The following is a 20,591-nucleotide window of genomic DNA, read 5'->3' as shown; positions in this document are numbered from 1 at the left end:
TTCTAACTAGCTTACTCCTTTCAAAGTAAGTAAATTCCACCTTTAATTTATTAGTCTTAGCATCACATGATTTTGGCCACTAAGAGGCCAAACCTATGCAAACACCTATGGCTCCCTTCCAGGAATGACATACTCTTCTGTGGTTTACATTTTGGCTCATAATCTCTGCACAGTATCATATTTTCCTTTTATTTTGCCTCTATTTCCTTATTTTCTCTATATTGTGTTTTATTGGCAACATCTCTGTAAGCAATGTTTAAGTATTCTTCTGAAAACATATGAGTTCCGATGAAAAATCAGATAATGAAGGCAAAAATGAAACAGTGTCTTCAAACTCAAGCAATAATACTGGAAATTCTACAACTGAAACCTCCAGTACCTTAGAGGTAAGAACTCAGGGCCCTATCCTCACAGCAAGTGGCAAAAATCCCATAATGGAGCTCAATGAAAAAAGAAGAGGTCTTAAGTATGAACTCCTCTCGGAGCCTGGTGGAAGTCATGACAAACACTTTGTAATGGAGGTAGAAGTAGATGGACAGAAATTCAGAGGTGCAGGTCCAAATAAGAAAGTGGCAAAGGCAAGTGCAGCTTTAGCTGCCCTGGAGAAGCTGTTTTCTGGACCCAATGCAGCAAATAATAAGAAAAAGAGGATTATCCCTCAGGCAAAGGGTGTTGTGAATACAGCTGTGTCTGCAGCCGTCCAGGCTGTTCGGGCAGAGGAAGAGGAACCCTGACTGAGGGGAGCTTTCGTTGGGGCTACAGCTGCTCCTGGCTACATAGCTCCAGGCTATGGAGCACCGTATGGTTACAGCACAGCTGCCCCTGCCTATGGTTTACCCAAGAGAATGGTTCTGCTGCCCGTTATGAAATTCCCAACATATCCTGTTCCCCACGACTCATTCTTTTAGCAAATGACAGAAGCTAATTCCTATTGAACAACAAATACAGTACAATACAGAATGTTAGAGAAAAAGCCTTTTTATCCTGCTTTTTTGAACACATACTTGATCAAAATTATTTGTAAAGAACATCTTTCCTACTTTTTGATTTTAACAAATGCAAATTTAGTTCTCTAAAACTTGAAAACCAACAAAAAAGAAACTAGTTCTGTGAAACGGTACCTCATTTCCGGAAAATAACTTATACCAGCCTTTCTGTTCTAGGGAAATAAGTCTAGCAGTTCAAAGTTTAAGTTTTAAGAGGAGTATCAGATTATGTAAAATTTGTGAAGGATGTATAGAGTCTCAAACACTGATCACAAATAAACTGCTTTGTTGTAAAAAAAATGTATATATTTAAAACAGAGAATGCATGAGGGGGAAGAAAGGAAAGAGGGAAAGAAAAGAATAAGAGAGAATTTTGGATCTAGAAGGAACTTTCAGAGTTTTTTTTTTTTTTTGCACAACACCCAGTGCTCATCCCGGCAAGTGCCCCCCTCAGTGCCCATCACCTAGTCACCCCAACCCCCTCCGCCCACCCTCCCTTCCACTACCCCTTGTTCATTTCCCAGAGTCAGGTGAACTTTCAGAATTAACTTAGAGTTTGCGTCAATGCACAGGAATCTTCTTACCAGTGTTCCTAAGTGATATTCATCTGCTTTCCTCTTGTATATTTTTATAGGTAAGAAAATCATTGCCGCCCGCCCCCCCCCCCCGCCCCATCCTTCCATGACAGCCCACACCATCACGGGAGAGCTCTGATTATCTGTAAGTTTATCCTTCTGTTAAGTGAAATCAGCCTCTGACAAAAATTTCATTTCCAACTTCAAAGCTTTGAGTTTTATTTAGATTCATAAACACGGGGAAAAATAAACAGCATTTTCTTTTTTGTTTTCCTTTGAGATGACATGAAGCCCAAAACCCAATTGTAGAATAAGAGGTGTTAATAGGATCTGGAGGAGAGGAACACAGTTTGATATTCAGAGACAAAGACAGGCTTGCTGGGCTGTTTCCTCTATCAAATCTTCATTACCAGCCACACTGTGTCATTACTCACAAGCTTTAGCATCAACATGCTGCTCTGACATCCCTCCCTAGCCCCTCTTTCTAGAAATAAATGCTATTGATCAGCAGTGGCCATATCGAAAGCTGGCAGCAATGCATGAGCTTATTAAGTTTCTTTATTAAAGTTGAATATAATCTGGAAAGAAAAGTTGATTCCCCCTGGATTTATGGTCATTTATATTTTTCCTTTGTAATCCTCCATTTGTAACATTTCATTACACACTGTCTAATGGGGTTTGGGGATATTTTTGTTTGGTAAAGGATTTTTGTCATGCTGCTTTTTCCCAATCATTAAAACCTCAGTAGAGGGTCTGTAGGGAAAGATACAAAGTGCAGCTGTGGATGTCTACAGGCTTAACATGTGGTCAATTATATTTGCTCTAATTTATAAGGTGATTTGAGACTAAATTTTAGATCCCACGAATTTAACCATACCATCATCCCTTTGTGTCCTTATGTCCTGTCATCTTCCCCTCACCCCCACCCCCATCCCAGGTCTCTCAAATTTCTTCACAGCTTTATTTTTGTAGGTTTTTTGTGTGTGTGTGGGGGGGGAGGGCAGGTGGGGGGGGTGTTTGTTTTTGTTTTTAGATCAGGCATCCTCTTGAATTTTGGGAAAGCCTCCTGTTTTCTCTGTTTGACAGTCTCTCCTTGTCCTCTACTCTCCCATCCTTTATCTTTCTTCTACAGCCTAAGCAATCCTTCTAAAATGCCAATCTGACCATATCACCCCACTATGTACATTCTCCAGTGACCTCTCATTACATTTAAGATCCAATCCAAATACATTGCTAAACTCACCAAGCCTCCCTCTTATGAAAATGCCTTGCCTGATTCTTTGCTCTATATTTAGCCAATCCACCTGACCCTGCTCATCGCACATCTCACCCCTTCAGCTTTGATAAACCTCTTACCATGTTCTTAAGCATCTTCTTGGCCATACTCATGACAGCATATCCTTTCTTCATCAAACTAACTTGTTCACTCTCTGAGAGTTACTTTGTTTTCCCCCTGGGACTTCCTTCTTGCTGTCTGTCTCCCATGTGTGTCTAGGGCATCAGTGCCTCTCTACCAGAGCCTTTAAACACATTCGATCACAATTATCCAATTACTTGAGTTGTAACCACTGCTCTGAAGTGCTTTGAAGATAGAGCCTGTGTCCTTATAATTCCTCTGTCTGTAGTTCCTGGCTCTCTGCCTGGCACAAAGTAGCTATTTAATAAAGTTTATTGAATGATTGAATGGAGGAATGAATCAATAAGATGTGAAATAAAATCATATGGAGCAAATAGTATGGAATTTGTAATGCTTGTCAGAAAATTCTCTGCTTCAGAAAGCAAGGGTCGTGATGTCAGAAAAACCAAACCTAGATGATATGTTATATAAACACACGATGCTTAGAACTTTATGTCTAGAAAGGACTTAATAGATTCCTAAGGTGTTTGAATGACTCTTGTCCAACCTCTTCAACTGATGATGGCAGAAACTAAATCCTGAAAAAGTTCTGGTCTTCCTGGGGTCATAGAACTATACCCTTGGAGCTAGAGCACAAGATTTTTAATCACTGTTGATATATGACTGTGAAGAGCTAGTTACTCCTTTTTTATCAGGATTGCAATGGTATATGGTATGTGCTATCTTCCTAAAAATATATATTACTCAGCAACCCATATGGTTAGAGGCAGGAGTTCTAAAAGAAGACTGTTCAAACCACAGGGTTCTCTAAGTTTTCAAGTTTTACTGGGGAGAATTTCAACATTTCTCTGAAATATATTTTTGACTCATCATGAGTTAGGAATGCATTAACACCCCCACAAAATGTAACCAAGAAAATGTGTTTCACCTGGAGGTGTATAGTCTAATTAAAAATGAATAAAACCTGAATATCTCAGTTTCTTCTTAATACTTATTTTCCCTTCTATTCTAAGGATTGTCCAATTATCTACTTAGGTCTTCCCATCTAGTGTTGAGTATCAGGAGATAGTTAAATTTCTCAATTCCAGGGGGCCACAGGGATAATTTTGAGCAAGAATTCTCCTGGCTCATTAATGGTGATGTCGGAGGCACTACAGAACTTTCAATATGTCTCCTACTAAAATAAGTGTTATGCATTACTTCCCAACAAGACTATACAGATTTACTGGAATGTCAGTTTGGCTGAAATGAGTACAACTGGGAAGTGCATGCTGGTAGGAAGCTATTCTAGATAGTTACATGTTTCTTTGCCAATAACAAATGGAAGCAAAAAGAAATAATCATTATAGAATAAATGTAGTTTATTGCTTTCTACAAATGGTGTTCAAAAAGCTAATAAATTAACAAATTAATGGTTCCCACAAATAATAAAAGGTTGACGCCCTGTGGTAGAGTGGCATCTCCTCATTTCCTAAGAAATCTGATATTCTGGAAAAAAGACTGTGGGAATGCATGAATTGAAGCCATCGTTAGTTTTTGGCCCTGCCTGGTGACCTAACTGAAATTTTTGTGAATTCACCAGATTATTAGACTTGTGGGAGATAGTCATTGTGGGCATAGTCATCTCTCTACCTTGCCATAATAGCAACATTATTGCTAATGCTACTGAAGAATCTTGGAGATTGAGCAATATCCTAAATTGGGTCTCTGAGGAACCTCTTAGGTCAGAGATAAATCGTGTCAATATAATTATAGGATTTGAAGGACTGAGTAGGAGCTCACAAGTCAGCAAACTGTTGGAAAGTTCTGGGACTGCTTATAATATTTGAATATTTGATATCCAGCCTAGGTGGCCAGATATGAAAACTGGTAATGGGAAGGTTTCTAACTGATTAAATCTCATAGCTGCTCAGTGGCAGCTCCTCTGCTGGTTGCCAGTGCCCAAAAGACAACAGCTCTCTTTAATTCTGTTTAACACTGTGATCTGTCAACCAACTAATTGTCATTATACCCAACTATAATATAAAGAGAGAGGATATCATCAGAATATTTTTAACAGAAATCACACTATTCAAAAACATTATTTATACACTTATACATACTGCTTGTATACTTATATACAAAAACGCTGAGATTTTGCCACTTTTCTATTGCCAACACATAGGGAAAGTGAATCTTCCTAAAATGCAGTTTTCTATTAGTGATGTTATATAGGAAAATAATACTAGAATTGGAGCTATAACCTATATCTAACTTTGTTTCTTTTGCCAAATTTTTCTATGACCTTGAGTAAGTAACTTTTCCTTTCTAGCTTTCTTTTCCTTACATATAAAATTGGTGTGTTTGTGTATGTGTTGGGGGGGGGAGACTTGTTAAAATGTGTTCTCAGGAGCCTTATGGCTTCTTTAAAGCAGCCTTCTGACAAGGATGAAGCCACTTCTATTGCAACCAGTGCTGATTATGATCTCTTAAAGAAATCGGCCATAATATCCCTTTTATATTTCTAGCAAATTATTCAGCTACATTTGCCTCTTAAATGCTCTAAGCTTAGTGGACAGTTTGAACGTCCACATTTTATGGAAATGAGTGATTTCCTTAAACCATAGACATTTTTCTGCTAGGCTGAATTGTTAAGGCTTTTTAAAAGTTCTAACTCAGGTTATTTCCTTTCCTTCAGTGATTGATTGGCGATGGTTGAAAATAAAATTAGAAGGTGTCCCCCAACTGTGAAATGACTCATAAGGAAGGTTCAAAGTGTTCTCTTTTGAAAAGTTCTTTGATTAGAAAAGTGCTTTATTCCCCTAAAATATCTTGGATGAAATGTCCAACCCACTTAGAATGATCTAATATTAGAACCAGAAGGGACCTTAGTTTCATTTTCTACAAGCATCTTTTTATGGATGTGAAATTTGAGGCCCAAAAAAATTTTCCTGTCTGGGGAAGGGGAGCAAACCAACCCTATAGTATTCTAAGCTCTTCACTAGTATCTATTTCTTATATTTATATAATATGTTAAGGTTTACAAAGCACTTTCTTATATAACACTTAATTTCATAAGCAATCAGCCAGTGAAGAAGGTAAAACAGTTATAAATATTTCATGTTGAAAAGGTAATAATTAGCAAAGTCAGGAAGAGAATTGAGACCTTTTGCTTCAAACCAGTGTTATTTCTGCTTACTGATCTGTCTTAACTTTTGACTAGTTATAAAAAATGAATAAGATATTTGGTGCTGTAGTTATTTTTATTTCTCAATCAGATTGTCACTCTCTCTAGTAAAATTATCAAAAGTGATATTGAAAAAAAAATTACGGAGGAAGAGCCTGATAATCCAAGGATGAAATGAAAGCTTAAATATCTTTGTACACTTCTTTCCATATTCGTTAACTGAATAGCAGACAATAAGGAAGAAAGGAAGGCTTGGGCAACCATAGTCATAAAGTCAGGAGTCTTGTATAAGCTGCTAGATTTTATAAGGGGAAAGCGTTTGGCCCCACTCAGTGACCTAATTGAAAATTTGTGAGTTCACTGGAGTGTTAGACTCATGGGAGATAGTTTTTGTGGGCATGGTCAGCTTTCCAGCTTGCCAAGACAATTTGGAAACAAAACAGACATGACCCTTCCAATTTCTTTCTGATACTGACCAGAAGATGATCAGAAAAAAAAGTTATGAATTAATAAGTCATGAAAACATAAAGCCAGTAAATGAAATATGTAAAGTAAAACTAAGCTTTAATTGGACATAGATTATAGAGGTCAACAATGAGCCATGCATGCCAATAATAGATGTTCAACATGTATCATAGAAAGGAAAGAAGGAAGGAAGGTTGAATGGGGAATAGAGCTCTTGCAAGCCAGATTGGAAATCGCCTTCTGTCCAGCACAAATATCACAGCATGGGATAATGGCTAAGCAAAAGAAAGAAGTAAAAGAAGCTCCCACTCCAGTGCAGCACAGAGATGGCTCATATCCCTATCTTCTCCTACCTCATACTGCTTTCATTTAAGCCATGATGTTTAAGCATTGAATTTTAGTATCACCCAATCATTCTGGAAAGATTGTATTTCCCCCAAGACCAGAAAGACTGAATTGATGGCTTTATATGCCAATGGATTAGAACCATAGAACCCCCTGGTAAATTCCAAAAGAGAGTCTAATGGGGGGTGAAGATCATTTCAAATCTTATGATTTGATGAATAAGGGGAGGTAGCGAAACTATTGAAATTTACACAATATTTTATTTACTTTATTTGGCAATTCAAAGATCAAGCATATGAAGTAGTCAAGGGAAATATAGCTTTAATTTACAGATGAATAACGTGAGACTCAGAAACATCAAATGATTTCCCCAGGGCCATATGAATGTCAGAATGACATAAGACTAGACCTAGGTACTTTAATTAATAATTTATGAGGTTCTCTAGTATCTAAGTGTCCTCTCATTTGGGACAGGATTTTTGTGTCATAATCCATCCATTTATTATTCAAGCATTATATGTTATACACCTGGTCAGGCATAAATAAGTCTTCATTCAATGGTAAGGAGTATACTGTATTTAAATTCTCCTGACATTATATAAAAAAGACTATGTTGTGTAAAACTGTCACTTCACTTTCTTCTTAATTCCCTCTTAGCCACCTAACTATTTGTGGATTGATTTGCCTATTTCAAGGCCCAGGAGGCTATATAAGAAACAGAAACATATACCAGAGTGTTGACCTCACAAAGCCCAAAACTGACCTGTTCTCCAGGAAGAATATAAACATACACAACTTGGTTGAAAATAGACTTTGCAGTGAACTACTATGGACTAAGAGGAAAAGATGTTTGGAAGTTGGAAGGAATATCCATGTAGCTCTTCCTACATCCCAATCTCAGTCTGTATATAGAGAGTTCAGATTTACACTCAAGGTTCTCCCCAAAGGAGGAAAAATGATTCCTTAGAAAATAATGTCATGGGGGCATCTGGGTAGTTCAGTTGATTAAGTATCCAACTCTTGATTTTGGCTCAAGTCATGATCTCAGGATCTTGAGATGGAGCTCTGCATTGGGCTCCATGCTCAGCGCAGAGTCTGCTTGAGATTCTCTCTCTCTCTCTCTCTCTCTCTCCCTCCCCCCCATCCACCTGCTCTCACATGCTATATATATGTATATATATATATATATATATATATATATATATATATATATGTATATGTATATGTATATATATATTTTTTAAAGAATAGAATGTCATGATATCTACTGGACCATATAGTAAATGGGTAGAATTAATTTGCCTAAATGCTTTTATCTGCCTCTTCAATTTGATCTTTTTGCTCTGCCAACACCCTGACATGTCTGCCATCTGCACATTTTAAAAACACTCAATGTATTATTGTCTCTTCTCAGTTTGAGAGAGAAGTGGGAAATAAAACTTAAACTTCTGGCCCCAGCCATGTTTTCTAACCTGTCTTTCCCCAGAAAGCCATAAGCTTAAGGGTATTAGAATCCTTGTAATGATTATTAAATCAGTAGTTTTTGCCACTTGTTAAGAGATCATGTGTATTTGTATTAATTCAAGGTATTATATCAAAAGAACAAAAAAAGAAATTTATACTTGAGACAATTTATACCAACAATTACTAAAGAGCCAAGGTGGCCACAATCCCCTTATGTTCTACTTTATCAGTTTTCAGAGCTAGTAGAAAAAAAAATGTCACAAGTTATATAGAGACCTTAGAAGTACATGTGGAATAGAAAGAGAAGCAAAGCCGAAATTGGGAGAGCCAGGAGCTAAGAGAACTGATTCTATTGCAAGTGTAAATTTCATAATTGAAAATATGTCATCCATAGGAGTATGTTTAACTAAATATGATCGTAACTGGTGCTATTCTCTAAAGACTCCAGTCTGGTGTGTACAAAGGGTCATCACGTGGTGCTGGTACTAAAAGTCTAGAAATGAATGGTACTTGAAGTCGTGGAAGGACATAGGGGAACAGTTCCATACGGTCTCTCCCTCTCTCTCTGTTGAATGGATAGAGGGATAGAGAGCTCTGGGAGATAAGAAGGGCTTAAAATAAACAATGTGATAGGTTCTAGATAGATGAGCTACAGTCTGGGTATACCCTCAACATTGACAGTAGAAAAATCAATTTCAGGAGCAGAATGGTGCATGGGCAGGCTTCATGAACTCATGTATTGTCATTTGCTTAATCTGTGACCATGATCTTCATTTTCCTCCTCTCTGAACTGAATATGCTATCCTATAAAAATGTTTTAAGGATTGAAGATCATGCATGAAAAACCTTGCACTTAGATCAGGCTCTAACCAAATGGCAGTGCTCTTGTTGTGTGGTTATTGGTGTTACCAATTTTTTATTATAATTATCACCTCACTTTCATCATTATTAATAAGTTCCCCACTTCCTTCTCCCAAGTTTAGAGGCTCTTCCTTCTGGCCTTCTGAGACTCAGAAAGTTACTATAAATTGGTTCCCAGTTACTCTTACAACATCAGTCTTTGTCCCTGATTACCTTGAAGCCTTGGGTCATCAAAGAACTTCATCAAAATGCTTCAGATGCTTTCTCTTTGTGAAAGGTGGTAAGGTACCCCTGGAAGGCTTCAATTCTCCACAGGAAAGGACCAGTCATCAAATGGTAAGACCCAGAGAGGTAAACACAATCACAAGATGACCAAGAAGGAAAAGGATGGCAGAGAAATATATTCTTTGTCTTGTCAATGAAGTCATGAAACCATGAGCTAGTCCAAACAACAAAAGAGAAACCCAAATGGACACACACACAATAGACCAAACTTTCAGCATCTCAAGGCCATTTTGGCCAAAAAAAGCTGAAAGCAAGCATTCTCCTTATTTAGGGGGTATGAATTAAGAAGAAATTTTTGAGTGTGGAGTGGGTTCTCAGTTCTGCCATAAAGACTGTGGTATGATGGTGGGTATAATTTCCCAGAGGAGAAAGATTGTGTATTTTTCTTTTTGGGGCCTTCCCTGCTATTGTAATTTTATATTTGATTTTCTGATTATTGTCTCTCTGTTCAGTTAGACTGTAAGCTCTTTAAGGTAAAGGGATCATGACTGCCTTCCCCTTTATATCCCCAGAGTCCCCTTTATAAACACTTGATATTTTAAATCCATGATGTTGATCCTAGCACTGGCCTCATCTGAGGTTCTGCTTTCCTACAGACAAAAACTGAGATGCGCTTCTTATGAAAACTCAATGAGATTGTGTTTGCAATGTTCCCTGGAAATCAATAAGTACTATCAAAAGTTCCTTTCCCTTCCTTCTCTTTTTCATTCTAAATAAAATTGTCCTAAAGTGATATGGTACAGAGTATATACAACAGGTTTTCAAATATTACCGCATTGAATTCTGGTAATGGTTCTGTGAGGTAGGCAGAGAAATTGATATTGTCCACATTTTATCATTTGGGAAGTAGAGAACCAATACGTTTATATGTAGCCAAGTCCTGGGCCAGAATTTTATAATACAGATCTTCTAGCTCATGGTTTAGTGTCCTTCCTGCTGAAATAGAACCCTGCTTCATAGTAGGGCAGAAACTACATTTGATACCCTTCATAATTAAGAAAATAGCACTGTAGGTCCCTCTGAGTCTGAGTTTTCTCATGAAAGGTGAAAATTGAAATACCTATTTCATGAGATTATTAGTTGTGAGGATCAAATTCCTACATACAATAATGCAGATCCACATGGGTTTTGAAATAGTAGGTGTTCATACAAAGTTATCTTCTTTCCTCTAATTTAGTTTTTACTTGGTTCACAGGGAAAATCTGCAGTGAAACTGAAATAGATATATCCTAAAATGCCTTTGAAATAAGTTCGTTCACAAACAATTGATTTTTGGAGGGAGAGAAATTGAATGAGCTGGTCAAAAGAGAAGACTTTGGGCTGAAATCCTGCCTCTGGCACTTAAAAACTTTGTAATTTTGCAAGACTGCCTAAATAGGAGACTCAGTTTCTTTGTAATAAAAAAGTGTATTAAAGTATCTAGGTAGTTCCTGGCACAAATGGAATTTTATAAATTGTATGAATGGTGGTTATTAGTACTGTCACTACCACTACATTTATTTCATCATCACTGGTACTGACAGTAGTATTATTTTCAATACACAGGAGCATTTGTTCAGTTTCTTTCAAAAATTATCAGTGCATTAAGCATTGCATTAGTTTCCTAGGGCTATCATACAAAGCACCAAAGCTGGGTGGCCTAAAACAGTAGAAATCTATTGTCTCACACTTCTGCAGGCTAGAAGTCTGGAATCATTGGTTTCTCTCTCCAGTAGCTTCAGGGGAAAATCTTCCCTTGTCTCTTCTAGTTTCTGGTGTTGGTGGGTATTCTTTGTAGATACATTGCTCCATCCTTGTATTTGCTGTCAGATGCCTCCTTCCATCTTGCTATGTCTTCGCATGATCTTCCCTCTGTGTGTATCTACTTCTATGTCCAAATTCACCCTATAAGGGCACCGGTCATATTGGATTAGGACCCAACCAAAGGACCTCACCTTAACTAATTGCATTAGCAACAAAACAACAACCCTGTCTCTAAATGAGGCCACATTTAGGGCTTCAACATATCTTTTTGGGGGACACAATTCACCCCGTAAGAAGTACCCTTTTAAAAAATTTTTCTCTCTTCCCAATGACTTCAGGATTCAATTAGTCAGGTGATTTGAATTATTTCAGCTAAAAATTAAGCCCCTTCATATGATACTGACTTCTGTACTTAATGAAAAGAAAACTGGATCTCTAGGGAGTTAATGAAAATCGAAGTGCGGTTTTCAGACTGTCACAAACACGTGGGATTTCTGAACAATTGTGAATAAATTGGAGAACCCTTCAGATCTGTGTTTGAGAGAAACATTTTGTTCCCTCTAAACTCCAGAAGAAACAAAAATTGCAATAAGCTAGTAGAAGAGTCCATATCTAATCATATACCTGACACCATCAGGGGCAGTGAGCACAATAAAGAGAATCTGAGAAGAGAATCAGGATCTGAGGGATGAAAGTCATCTAGCGACCACTGAGTACAGCTCCCAATTTTAAGTGAGTCCTGTGTCCTTCTGTTGCAGATGTTCTGGGTTTATGAGATGAGTAATGGGACAAGACAACTGGAAATGTCAAACAGGGTTAATGCTATAAGTAAGAAAATAGTATAAGGAGGGGACACTGTATTCCCTTCTGGGGCAAAAAAACAATTACTTTGTTTTTCCTGCCACATTTCTATTTGTCATAGTGAGAGGGAGGTGATTCCAGAACCAGGTGATCAGAAATGAAGTACTTTTAGACTCAGGTGAGTTAGAAACATATTAATAATACCTTGTCTTTTATCCATTCTGGTTACAGGAATTAAAAAAAAATCAATTACTAACACCTCTTATATTTTTGTAGCCCTCACAGAATTCGAATGAGCTGGGACACTCCGGTAGGCAGGGTAACGGACACCCACATATCTCTGGATTCTAATCCCTGCAGCCTATGAATATGCTGCCTTTTGTGGCAAAAGAGATTTTGCAAGTGTGGTTCAGCGTCTTGAGATGGGGAGATTATCCTGGAATATATCAGAGTGGTGCAGTGTAATTATAAGAGTCTTTATAAGGGGGAGGTGACATGGTCAAAGTTAGAAAGAAAGATGTGACAATGGAATCAGAGGTTGGAGTGTTGCTCTTTGAAGAGGAGGGACCAGGAGCAAGGAATGTAGGTGACCTCTAGAAGTGTGGAAAGCAAGGAAATAAATAGATTCTCCTTTAGAGACTCCAGAAGGGATGCACCCTGCTGACACTTTGATTTTAGTCTTCCAACTTCCACACTGCGGAAGAATATATTTGTGCTGTGATAAGCCACTAGGTTTGTGGTAATTTGCTTCAGCAGCTATAGGAAAGTAATACAGGATCACTTGGGGGGGGGGGATGGTACATTTTAAAGAAGAGTAAATGAAGGAACACAAGACTTAAGTGTCTCAGTTTCACATATTAAATGACAAGGCAATTTCTTTATTTAATCCTGCTTTTATTTTAGTTAATCCACCCGCACACACTTACTGAGTACCAAAGACGCTCCCAGGACTGCATACTGGGTTTCTCACTTTAGGGGCAGTGAGGGTGTCTGAGCCACACAATTGATCTTAAAAGGCTTTTGAGTCATCGTTGAAGTATATACTGGGTGGGAAAATAAGAGCTTTAGGTTGGGACGTTCTTTTAACAAAGGAAGAACAAGAGACTGGGGCAGGACTCAGTGCAAAAGAAGCAGGGCTGGTGGGTCGGGTCTGGGTGCAAGCTTCACAACAGACTGGAAGATCACTTTAGGTTTACTATCGGTCCTCCCTGGATGAGGAAACTGGGGGAATCAGGAAGGATACTCCCTCCAGGCATCAAGGCAGTGCATACACCCTTTCCTGATGCTATCTCTCAGGTACTTGTATCTGGTAGACAGAGTGTGGGAAATGGAGGAACCAAAAACATGGCTCAGGAAAAGAAATTATAGCCCTTGGGCACGGTTGGACTTGCTTGGAGAACTTAGATGGTCCTGGCTCCTGAACCAGTGCTTCCACCTCCTCCCCTCTCCCCCACCCCTGCCAACTCCACAGCTTCCAAACAAAAAGCATTTGGCACATATAATTCAGAACTTGCGAAGGGTCTAGCTGAATTTCTGGCTTTTCCACTGAGTAGCTGTATCTCCACACAAATGGTTGAACTTTCCCAATCATTTTGCCATTGTGAAAGACAGGTGTGAAAGCTGCTGGAAATTGGAAGCTATTTTACCTGGTAGGAGTTAATTGTGCTAACCCTCCTGGGATATTGTGTACATTGCTTTAAAAAAAAATCTTAAACTAATTCCCTTTATGAGAAGTGAAAATTTTATATCTTATACCTTTCTTTGAAATATCATTATTTTAGTAAATAATTCTGTAAAATTAAAATATTACCTGTCATCAACTAGGAATAATAGTAGCTAATATTTATTGGGTATTTATAATAGGAAAATTGCTAGATAAGTGTATAAGATATATATATATATATATATATATCTTCATTGTACCTCACAGCAGTTAAGCAAGATAGGATGTATCATCATGTCCATTTCATTGATAAGGAAACTGAGGCCTTGAAGGGAAAGGTGACTTTCATAATAAATTCGTACTGTGGTGGAGAAAAGGGTTGCAACCAAGGGAGCCTTCTGATTCCCAAATTGTGTACTCAGGGAATCATGCTACTGCCTAAAGATGAGAACTTCATTTTCTTTAATTTTGAAAGCCCAGGATGTAGGCTAATTCAAAGCTTGCAACAGATATTTAAACATATTTATTGAATTTAATTTTCTTTTTTTTATTTTTTTATTTTTATTTTTTTAAATAAATTTTTATTTATTTATGATAGTCACAGAGAGAGAGAGAGAGGCAGAGACACAGGCAGAGGGAGAAGCAGGCTCCATGCACCGGGAGCCCGACGTGGGATTCGATCCCGGGTCTTCAGGATTGTGCCCTGGGCCAAAGGCAGGCGCCAAACCGCTGCACCACCCAGGGATCCCTGAATTTAATTTTCACTTTGAACTCAGGCACTGGCTTTGTATCAGGCTGTCATGTCCATTACAAAAGACAGACCAAGAAGCACATGGAAAAGGTCTATAGTATCAAGCTCTAAAGTTATTGTAAGGAAATATAAGTTGAATGCATCCTCTTGGGTTTTGTCCTGTCATACACAGGCGGAGACATACATACAAAAGTGTTGGGTGGATTGCCCTGGGTCCTTCCTTTTGAGAAGGCTGCCAGGTAGCCCCTCCAACAATTTCCAATGCCAAAGGAGAACTACTAGTATATAAGCACCTTACCCCCAACAGACATTTCTCCCTGGCAACACATTATCAACATGAAGCAAGTGGTCAATATCAATTGAGTGGAGATTGACATTTCTATATCAGAAGCAGAATGGATCCTGCCTCTGGCATTACTCCATCTTCTTCCCAAGATGTCCTCACACAACATCTAATATAGTCTTCTCCATCCCTGTCCCAATATGGAATGACAGATCACACAAACAACTTTGGCTAATTGTCATAAGCAGTGACTTTATTGACTAATAGGTTGATTGATGAACGGAGGTGCTAGTTCTAGGAATAAGTTGTTTGTAAAAGCACCAAAAGCCACTGTAGAAACAAATCACTCAGACAGGATGCACAAAAGATGTTATTTTATTAGCTTAGAATGAAGAGATAACCTAAAATTTTTATAAAATAATGTTTTGACCTTTCTCAAAAATCCTACTGGAGTCTTTTCTTGATCCATTGAGAATATTATCTTTCGTAGGAAGAATTTGTAACCAATATCCCTGTGTGTAAAGACTACCTCTTATTCATTAGACACAACAAATAGTGTGAAATAGTCTAACTGGCTACCTATCAGGCATACTGGGATGAGGTAAAAACACGGATTCTTGGGCAGCCCGGGTGGCTTAGCAGTTTAGCGCTGCCTTCAGCCCAGGGCCTGATCCTGGAGACCCGGGATCGAGTCCCACGTCGGGCTCCCTGCATGGAGCCTGTTTCTCCCTCTGCCTGTGTCTGTGCCTCTCTCTCTCTCTCTCATTAATAAATAAAAAAAAAATCTTTAAAAAAAAAAACACAGATTCTTCAAGACTTTCTTAATCAGTGTCCAAATGGAGCTTTGAAAATTTCTCCTCAATGATGTCAATGTGTAACTAAGTTGGTAACTTTTTTTAAAGGTTTTATTTATTCATTCATGAAAGAAGTAGAGAAAGAGGCAGAAACATAGGCAGAGGGTGAAGTGGGCCCCATGCAGGAAGCCTGATGTGGGACTCGATCCAGGGACTCCAGGATCATGCCCTGAGCCAAAGGCAGATGCTCAACTGCTGAGCCACCCAGGCATCCCAAGTTGGTAACTGTTAAACTGGTGCCTCTTTTTTTCCCCTTTCTTTTTAATTAGGAAAAGCATGGAAAAATTCAACCTTCTTTAAGCACATTAAACTGATAACTTTTCATCTCTTGCTCCAAGGTTGTACTAACCAGTTTACCTAAATTAGATCAAACCAAATTACCTAAATTAGATCATCTGCTCAGGGTTGGACTAGCTCTGCTAGTGACTCTGCTGATCATAGGCTATGATGTCCTGCCCCTTAAGCAGACCACCTCTCATAAAACAGGCAGCACAAAATAGAGGCAGTACATACATGTGCATGGAGGGATGGGTCCCAGTAATTGTGGTATTTCATTCTTGAGCAGACTTTTACATAGAAAAGACAAACTTTGACCTTTCTGTTCTTTTAATCCTTATGGGTCTGTGAATTAGGCAGAGCAGGGATCATTTGTTTGGGAAGACAAGGAAGCTGAAGCCCAAAAACATTAAGAAACGTGTCCAAGATTGTATAGGTTAACAGTGGTCCCAAGTAGGAACCAAATTCAGCTATCCTGACTCAAATTGTTTTCTTCTATAATTGGTTGTCACTGATTTGGCTCTAATGGTTAAACTTGTGCATAAACACAGAAGGGTGACCACCCTCTGAGCTGGGTCAATTAGATGTCCTTATATAGTGATCGGCCCTATAGCTAGGCTAGTGGAGAATGACTGATATGTCTCTCTTAAACATACATTTCCCTCTGAAGTTTTTATATTGTGTTTAGCTAAGCACACAGTCATACATTAACTATATAATGTCTTATAACAGCTTGTGTTAAATATTTATCAATATATATGACTCATCAGTAATTTTCCATCCTGCTAAATTTCCACCCATGCCTGATATGGCTTCTCCTTTTCACTTTCAGAGCTCTGACATTCTCTTCTCAAAAATGGGATAATCTTTGGGACTCAGCTTTGATGTTCTATGGCGTTTGCTTTATCGTTTGTTCTGTATGAAATGTCTTTTACTACTAACTCTGTCTGCACAATTCCTATCCAGATGGTATAGCTCCAGATGTCAGCCATGGGATCTAGGACAGGCAAAAATGCTACATTTTTCTGTTAATGGTTATGACATATAATACGTACTTCCTTATGTCTCACTTCCTACCTTATTATATAGTTATTTTTGCAATCATCTTCTCTATCCTGCTGAACTCTGTGTGTGTCTTATTCATCTGAAAGGCTCGTGGTCCAAGCACAGCATAGTGAAAGGGCTACCACTGTTTGAGGACAGTAAGATTGGAACTGTCATTATACCCAACTGATAGACAAGGGAACCAAGGAACAAAGAGGTTAAGTAAATTGCAGAGAGTCATATAATTAAATGGCAGTAGCAGAATCTACTCTTGTGACCACCATGCAATATTGTCCCACCCCCATGTATTTATTGAAGGCAATTGATGAGCACAACTAGGTCCAGTCTCCTCGACACTTTGGAAATCCATTTCCTCCTTCAGAAAAGTAGACAAGCAGGAAGAACCTGATTACATGTCCTGAGCAGGGCACATGATGAATCTATTTCATGGATGGTGAAGGAATCAGCCAAGTGGAAATTGAGAGCACCTTGGCCAGCTAGTTGTGATTATTTACTTTCAGGAGTAACTACACTGTTAGTCCTTACAGATCCAGGAAAAAAAAAAAAAAGCTGCTTTTGGCAAAGGCTAATAACCACAAATAAAGCCTCCATTGTCTCCACACTGCCTTGTTTTTACTCTGTGTCTCAACCAGGACGTAGAAAAACAAAGAAGCAGACACTGCGGGCCTGGCCCTATCTCCTGGGGCATGTTGAAAATGAAAAAGAAATCAGCAGCCCTGGACGCAATCACTTTCATACTTGTTTTATAACAATTGCGCCAGGTAGAGTATTGAAACACAATGAGTCTTTGGGATCATTTTCAGAAACAGTGTTGAAGCTCACTTTTTAAAGGGAATGCTCTATTTTAGGGTAGAGGTTGGCAAACTTTTCCTCTAGGAACAAATGGTAAATATTTTAGACTTTACAGCCACGAGGCTAAACTGAGGATGATATGTGGTTGCTGATATGACAAGAAAGGCGAGAGAAAACTTCTACCCCTGCCTCCATTTGTCTGGTGTGGTCCAGGACCATCTGGGGTGGTGGGCATGCATTGGGCCCGATGGCTGACATTCTTCAGAGAAAGCATGACTGGAGCAGAGAAGGTGTCAATCTGTTTGTAGGAATGAAGGCGTGTTCCCTCACTTTGCATCCTGTCCCAGGGACATCCAGATCCAGGCATGCCCCTTTCCCCTCCCAGAGAGCCTGGCCTTCTTAATTAGGGAAGCTGGCTGGGGCACAGCTACTCACTGTGATTCTAGAGTGAAATTCCACCATCCAGTATCCAGCACTTGCCAAATGGCAAGGGCCCCAACCCATGGGAGACAACTAGTCCAGAGCATGGCCAGTGGCTAAGCCTTGCCACTGGATGCAGAGGCAAGCCCTGGGGGCAGCATGGAGAACTGGAACAGAAGATACCCTGGCTTGGTTTCCATGGATCAAGATGCTAGTTCATCAGAGCAGTGCCATGGGCTGTACAAAACAGGCAGCCCCTGTTTTAGGGCATGGCTGAACATGACAGGATTCTATTGAGGAAACACAGTGAAAGTAAATAGAAACTAGAGAAAAAAAAATGTTCCTACAAAGAAACTGAGAAGACAGATCGAGCTGTACCTATGTAAGTATAATCCAAAAGGCAGAATTTGGAAGGTGTAGGCATATGAAGTCATTGTCAACATAGAGATTAACACAAAGGGCAAGGGTAGTTTCCTAGGCAGGGAGTTTACAGTGACTGGGATCTCAGAAGCCAGTGTGGCTCATTGTTTCTCCTTCCCTATAAAAGGACTGTACATTCCTGCCCTTCACCATGTAACTTGTAGGCTTTTTCCGTGGGAGCATTGCTCCTGCCTCTCTACTCAGCTTGGCCGTATGACTGGATTTGACAAATGGAAGTTTAAGGACAAGTGACAGTGTTAGGCTGGAGCAGAATCTTCATGAAACTTCTCATGCTCTGTCTCAGTAGTTCTTTTGTTCCTTTTGCCAAGAGAACATCTGTTTTCCTTCATCTGAGCTTTTGGATCAACTGCAAAGCCACACTGCCACTCAGCTCACATGACATGAGGTTGAGAGAGAAAACTCCATTTTTATAAACTACTGAGATTGGGAGATCATTTGTTACTGCAGCAAAGCTGACACACTATTGAAAATCAGAAATGCAGAGTAGAAGCTATTAGTGATGACACCAGGCTAAGAGTTGAGGCCAGGACTGCAGCATCCATGATGATAAAATAAGCCAGAACATGAAATCTAGAAGCCCTGGTCCCAGATACCTGACAGGATGCCAGGACAGGAATTTAGGTTTAAGAGTTTTTCTTTCCTGAGCTACAAGGTTATGGCTCGCAATAGAACCCACTGCCCCCAGGCTTAGCCATTCAATCACCTGTGTAGGAAGAGTTACCTACTCTTTTATTTTTTTATGTTTTAGATTTTATTTATTTATTCATGAACGATAGAGAGAGGCAGAGACATAGGCAGAGGGAGAAGCAGGCTCCCTGCAGGAAGCTTGATGCAGGACTCAATCCCCCCCGCCCCCCCCGGGATTATACCCTGAGACAAAAGCAGACCCTCAAACATTGAGCCCCAGGCATCCCAGAGTTACCTCCTCTATACCAGTAAACAGACCAGGAGCTAAGAGTTCAGAGGCAAATAAGAATGATGGGGAGAGGACATTGTGAAGTTTCTACAGAGGACATGGGGTTTCAAAGGATAAGTAGATGAATAGGTTGAGTGACTTGCACATAAAGCAACATGGAAATGAGGATGGGTCAAGTTCCTTATGTCGTTGCCTCACCAGGGTTGCTGTAAAACCAGTTCCTCAAAGGCTATTTCATGAACCACCTGCACCAGAAGCAGCTTCCTAGAATAAACAGGTCCTGTGTCCCCAGATGTACTGAATCAAAGTTTCTAGATCTAAAGCCTCAAAGTATTCCAAATCAACTAACTGACCCTCTGAGTGACTCTCTGCACACTCTATCTGAGACCCAATCATATAGCCCAGTGGGTATCAAACTGGCTACATATTGAATCATCTCAGCTCTTCTTAAAACCTAAGCTGTCTGGACCTTACCCTAAAGCCTCTAATTTGATTGATCTAGTATAGGGCAGAGGCACTGGTGTGTTTTAGAAGCTCTCTAAATTTATTTTGATGTACAGTCCGTTTGAGAACCATTGGTACAGAGAGAGAAATCAATTCGTACTTACTGCATATCCATCATGTGAAGACAACATCCAGGACACTGTTGTAGCTACAGTGACAAAATTGATGGCAGCCTTTCTTAAAAGGACCTTACAATATTAAAAGTTAAATAAGAAGGTAGTGCCTGGCACAGAGCAGACGTTCAAAATCGTATGTTGAGTGAACGGAGAGAAATGTATCCAAAGAGGGTCAACACTTTAGCCAAGCTTTCCAGATCATTCTTGTACACTCTAACTGAAGTTCAGGAGCCACTGTCTCAGGGAGAGTTGAGGAGCTAGCAGAGAGTCATGGAGCGGGAGAGGAGAGAAGTTTGAGTTCAAGTGGAGCTCAAGATTCCAGGAACCAGGCTGACCCTGATAGGACAATCTGGCTCTAAGAACATAGAGGGCTCCGTTCTCCTTGCCTTGGGAGTCTGGACATTTCTGTGTTCTGGCTTCTAATAGAGAATGTATCCTCAGAACATGTGTGAAGTTATCTAC

General features: G+C 39.4%; 1 protein-coding gene across 1 annotated transcript; it reads left to right on the top strand.

Moving 5' to 3' along the window:
* Positions 1–254: 254 nt before the first annotated feature.
* LOC112665102 (spermatid perinuclear RNA-binding protein-like) lies at positions 255–1,286 on the top strand. Its single transcript, XM_035700496.2, has one exon. It carries the CDS (start codon positions 279–281, stop codon positions 732–734), a length of 456 nt encoding a protein of 151 aa, XP_035556389.2. The 5' UTR covers positions 255–278; the 3' UTR covers positions 735–1,286.
* The last annotated feature ends 19,305 nt before the right edge of the window (positions 1,287–20,591 follow it).

The sequence above is a fragment of the Canis lupus genome, chromosome 17 (genome assembly GCF_003254725.2).
Source record: "Canis lupus dingo isolate Sandy chromosome 17, ASM325472v2, whole genome shotgun sequence".
NCBI lineage: Eukaryota > Metazoa > Chordata > Mammalia > Carnivora > Canidae > Canis > Canis lupus.
This window is presented reverse-complemented; position numbering and strand designations above follow the sequence as displayed.